The sequence below is a fragment of the Pteropus vampyrus genome, unplaced genomic scaffold, assembly GCF_000151845.1.
Source record: "Pteropus vampyrus isolate Shadow unplaced genomic scaffold, Pvam_2.0 Scaffold406, whole genome shotgun sequence".
Lineage (NCBI taxonomy): Eukaryota > Metazoa > Chordata > Mammalia > Chiroptera > Pteropodidae > Pteropus > Pteropus vampyrus.
This window is the reverse complement of record NW_011889187.1, coordinates 212,607-214,784: the sequence shown is the minus strand read 5'-3', so window position 1 is coordinate 214,784 and position 2,178 is coordinate 212,607. Positions and strand designations below refer to the sequence as shown.

Here is a 2,178-nt window from a genome sequence, read left to right as displayed (position 1 = left end):
CACACACGCACACGCACACGCACGGCACACCCACGAAAGAGCTTTACCTCCTAATGAGGATGCTGTGGTTTCTTCTTCGATTTCTTCAGTTCTGGAATCTTCTGAGTTGCTGCCTCCAGCCAAGGGTGGAGAAGTGGCGGGTGGAGCCTCAGGGAGGCCGGGTTGTGAGGACATGCCCTGGAGAGGCGAGAGGGAAAAATGGCCCCTAACAGATGGCCTGCGACCCACGTGCCACCTGGGTGCCCACAAACCTCAGCCTAGATTGATCTGGATTGTAAAAAAGGATCTCTCTAGACTTTAAGGAAGAGCAAAAGAAGCCACCAGGAAGCCACCAGGACTTCACCTCAGGCAGGAAGCTCGGGGTCCTCGGGCCGCTTCCCTCCTGCAGGTGAGTCCCCTTGACTGATGCTCCACCCTGTGAGCCCAGCAAGTCCCCAACTCCCCTGCCCGAGGTCTCCCTGCATGTGAGGGATGGACCAGCACCCCGTCCCCTGGCTCAAGGCCCAGGATGGCCCCTTGGGGACACTCCAGCGCCCTGTGCCCCCATTCAGAGCTCAGTATGGCCCCTTGGAGACATTCCGGCCCCTTGGGGACATTCCAACACCTTGGCTCCTTCCCGTGGTCAATACTATCACGAACACCCATGCGGGAGTGGGGGCACTCCACGTTTCACCGTGCACAGTGGGTGTGGCTGTGACGTGGGTGTGGCTGTGACGTGGGTGTGGCTGTGACGTGGGTGTGGCTGTGACGTGGGTGTGGCTGTGACGTGTCCCCAGCAAGGGTCGTCACCAGGCACTCCTTGGCCAGGAGACCACCCCACACCGGGAGGGGACAAGGCCGCTCTGCCCTGAAGACCCGCCTTCCTGATTCAAACTCGAGGTCAGGATGCTCTGCAGCCAGGAGCCCGCAGCTGTCATGTGTTCCCTGGGGACGCTGTGGGGGTGGGTGACGGCCATCCTGTGAAGTCTTGTCTGAGGGCTCCCCCCACAGCCTGCTGGACCGGACACTGCTGGACCAGGCCGCCCGGGCAGCTCAGCACCCCGCACAGCACACCCTGGGGAGCCGGATGGTGGGAGCCGCGGCCGGATTGTAAAAAAGGCGCCCCCTAAGGGCGCCTCTCTGCGTGCCGTTTCGGGCCTGCGAGCTGGGGCGCACCCCGCAGGCCTCCTCGACTACAGATCCCATCCGTCAGGGCCGACCAGAGGGACAGTCAGCTGTCTAGGTGACCTCAGAGACCAAGGAACATGTGGCAACAGAACTGACTTTCAAGAGCGTCCCAGCGGCAGGACACCAGGACGGGGTCCCCTGATACCCGCCAAGACGGGCACTCACCACCTCCTCTCCAGCGAGCTCCGGACTCTCCTGCAGCCCGCTGCCGAAGTCTCCCGAGGCCTGTGGGGTGACAGAAACGAGGGGGGAGCAGTGACGGGGAGCACGCCCGGCAGGTGGGGGGGATGCCCCTCCCGCAGCAGCCGCACGGGGTCAGCTGGTATCAGCGAGGGTCTGGTCAGACCCGTGAGAATCACCCTTCGGAACTGATTCGGCTCCTGGCCAGACACACAGAGACCCGCGAAGAAGCAAGTCCCTCCCTTTCCACGCGTCGCTCTGTTTCTGGGACGCTGTCCCCAGCTCAGGACATGGGACAGAACAGCAGGTGGCCGCAGGGACGTGACTGCGCCCCTTGTTCTATGCACAGTCGTGTCTACTGGGGGCGTCTTCTGATCCAAGGCTCCCTGAGGACACTGCTTCCCTCTGGTCCTGTCCTGCTCAGGTCCCATGCGATGTGTGCACGCGCGCTCACACGGCTCACACGCGCTCACACGGCTCACACGCGCTCACACTATCACATTCACACCCAGTCTGACACGCTCACACACTCACACACACTTTTTGCAGTGGTGACTGCTATGGACTCTATCACCACTGGCTACCTGGGGACAGTTCCCAGAGACAGTTCCCAGGACTGACTTTACATCCGTGGTTCTCACGGGACGTTTTGGGGAGGGGAGGCTGCCTCTCGAGCTGCAGGGGACACGGACGTTGCCAGGTTTCTGGTACGTGAACCGGCACCTTCATCAGAGACCGTTTGGTCCCATCACTTTGAGGTCCCGGGGAAGGCCAGCCCCTGCGGCTCGGGCCGCCACTCACGGGGTGGGGGTGCGGGTGGGGTACGGGCTG

General features: G+C 62.6%; 1 protein-coding gene across 1 annotated transcript in view; it reads right to left on the bottom strand.

The window, feature by feature from the left end:
- Positions 1-2,178, bottom strand: part of COL18A1 (collagen type XVIII alpha 1 chain) — a 57,875-nt gene that overhangs the window by 23,396 nt on the left and 32,301 nt on the right. The window contains exons 4-5 of the mRNA XM_023523755.1: positions 1,333-1,482; positions 48-177 (exon numbers count right to left, since the gene is read on the bottom strand). Coding sequence (XP_023379523.1) covers positions 48-177; positions 1,333-1,482 — 280 coding nt within the window. The remainder of the gene's footprint in view (positions 1-47; positions 178-1,332; positions 1,483-2,178) is intronic.